At 54.9% G+C, this 1,713-nt stretch overlaps 1 protein-coding gene across 1 annotated transcript; it reads right to left on the reverse strand.

Moving 5' to 3' along the window:
* Positions 1–360: 360 nt before the first annotated feature.
* LOC115230854 (craniofacial development protein 2-like) lies at positions 361–1,311 on the reverse strand. The gene has a single exon (XM_029800974.1). The coding sequence runs from the start codon at positions 1,309–1,311 to the stop codon at positions 361–363; it is 951 nt and encodes a 316-aa protein (XP_029656834.1).
* Between the last annotated feature and the right edge of the window lie 402 nt (positions 1,312–1,713).

Genomic DNA, 1,713 nt, shown 5'->3' on the forward strand with positions numbered 1-1,713 from the left:
CGAGGGCAGACCTGGTGACCACATTCTCAGTGGAGTAGAGGTTCTGGTAATGCTCGACCCACCTCTCCATCTGCTTCGCTTGGTCCTTGATGACCTCGCCATCTCTGGACTTCAGTGGAGCAACCTTTCTGACAGGGGCCCGAATGCTTTCTTCATCCCTCGTACATCCCTTTCACGTTACCACTGTCAGCACACCACTGGATGTTCTGGCATAAGTTCTGCCAGTAGATGTTGGCGCAACGTCTGGCCGTCCTCTGGGCATCGCTTCTGGCTGTTCTCAGAGTAGCCAGGTTCTTTTCTGATGGGTCGCGCTTATAGTTGACCAGTGCTTCCCTCTTGGCAGCAATGACAGGTTCCATCTCAGGCTTCAAACCAGTCTTGATTTCTCCGCTCCCTCTTTCCTAGTGATGACATGGCTATTCTGCAAGTGGTGTCGCGAATAATCTGCCATCTCTCCTCGATGGTCGTGGCTGCGTGATCTTTAAGGGCCTCCTCCATGCGTTTGGTGAATTTCGAGCGGAGGTCGGGGTTGGTTGTCCTGGCGGTGTTGATGCGTGGTCGGCTTTTCCCTACGGGACGGTTGATTTTCTTTGGGGCCAATCGGACCCTGCTGCACACCAAAGAGTGGTCTGTATCACAGTCAGCACCATGGTAGCTGCGTATGAGAAGCACACTGCCGAGGTGGGCTCGCCGGGTGATGACCATGTCCAGTTGGTGCCAGTGTCCGGACCTTGGGTGCCTCCATGAGACCTGGTGATGCGGCTTAGTCATGAAGAATGTGTTGGAAACGCAAAGTTTCCGGTAAGAGCAAAGCTCCAACAGTCTCTGGCCATTCTCATTCACCTTCCCCACGCCAAAGCGTCCAAGGCAATCTGGCCATGCCCCATGATCGGATTCCACCCTTGCGTTGAAGTCGCCCAGAAGGAAGATGGGCTCCGACCCTGGTATCTGGCTGATGGTGGCGTCGAGCTCCTCATAGAACCGGTCTTTTATTTCCTGAGGAGAGTGGAGTGTTGGGACATAAGCACTAATTATGTTTGCCTTCCCCGTTGATGTTGCAAGGTTAAGAGTGAGGATGCGCTCTGAGCCATTTGAAGGAGGGATCACCATGGGGAGCAAGCTGTTCCTCACGGCAAACCCCACGCCATGCTGGCGGGCCTCCTCGACGGGTCTCCCCTGCCAGTAGAAGGTGTAGTCCTTCTCCCGTAGCATGCCGTCTGCGGCGAGCCTGGTCTCTTGCAGCGCCGTTATGTCGATGTTCAGCCTTTTCAATTCGGTGTTGATGACTGCAGTCTTCCTACTGTCGTTCATCTGTCGTAGATCGTCAATGATGCCAGGGCACCAGGTCCTGACATTCCAGGTGGCCAGTCGCAAGACTGGTGACTGGGTGTTTGTTTTTCCTTTGTTTGCTGGTGCAGGGTTTTCAGTCTGCTTTTCAGATTTTGTCCTAGCTCCAAGCACCCATTGAAGCGGGCAGTCTGTGGCGGGTCAGCACCATTATTGGCCGGGGGCTGCCCAGCTTAAGGCGGGCGGTAGCTGACCAGTGGGACTTCAATGATCCCTCCCACCGTTAGAGACGGCCCGTAGCGCCCGGGATTACGCCAATTCACCCTGGCTTATAACTCGTAACTGCCATCTCAGCTTGTTCCATCGATGGAGTAGTTTCTCCATGGCGCAAGCCTGGGCGGTAGAAACGAAGACACTGGGCTGCCC

The sequence above is a fragment of the Octopus sinensis genome, unplaced genomic scaffold, assembly GCF_006345805.1.
Source record: "Octopus sinensis unplaced genomic scaffold, ASM634580v1 Contig16549, whole genome shotgun sequence".
In the NCBI taxonomy this organism is placed as follows: Eukaryota; Metazoa; Mollusca; class Cephalopoda; order Octopoda; family Octopodidae; genus Octopus; species Octopus sinensis.

Coding starts and splice junctions, on each gene's coding strand:
- LOC115230854 (XM_029800974.1), bottom strand. CDS start 1,311: ATGAACGACAGTAGGAAGACTGCAGTCATCAACACCGAATTGAAAAGG.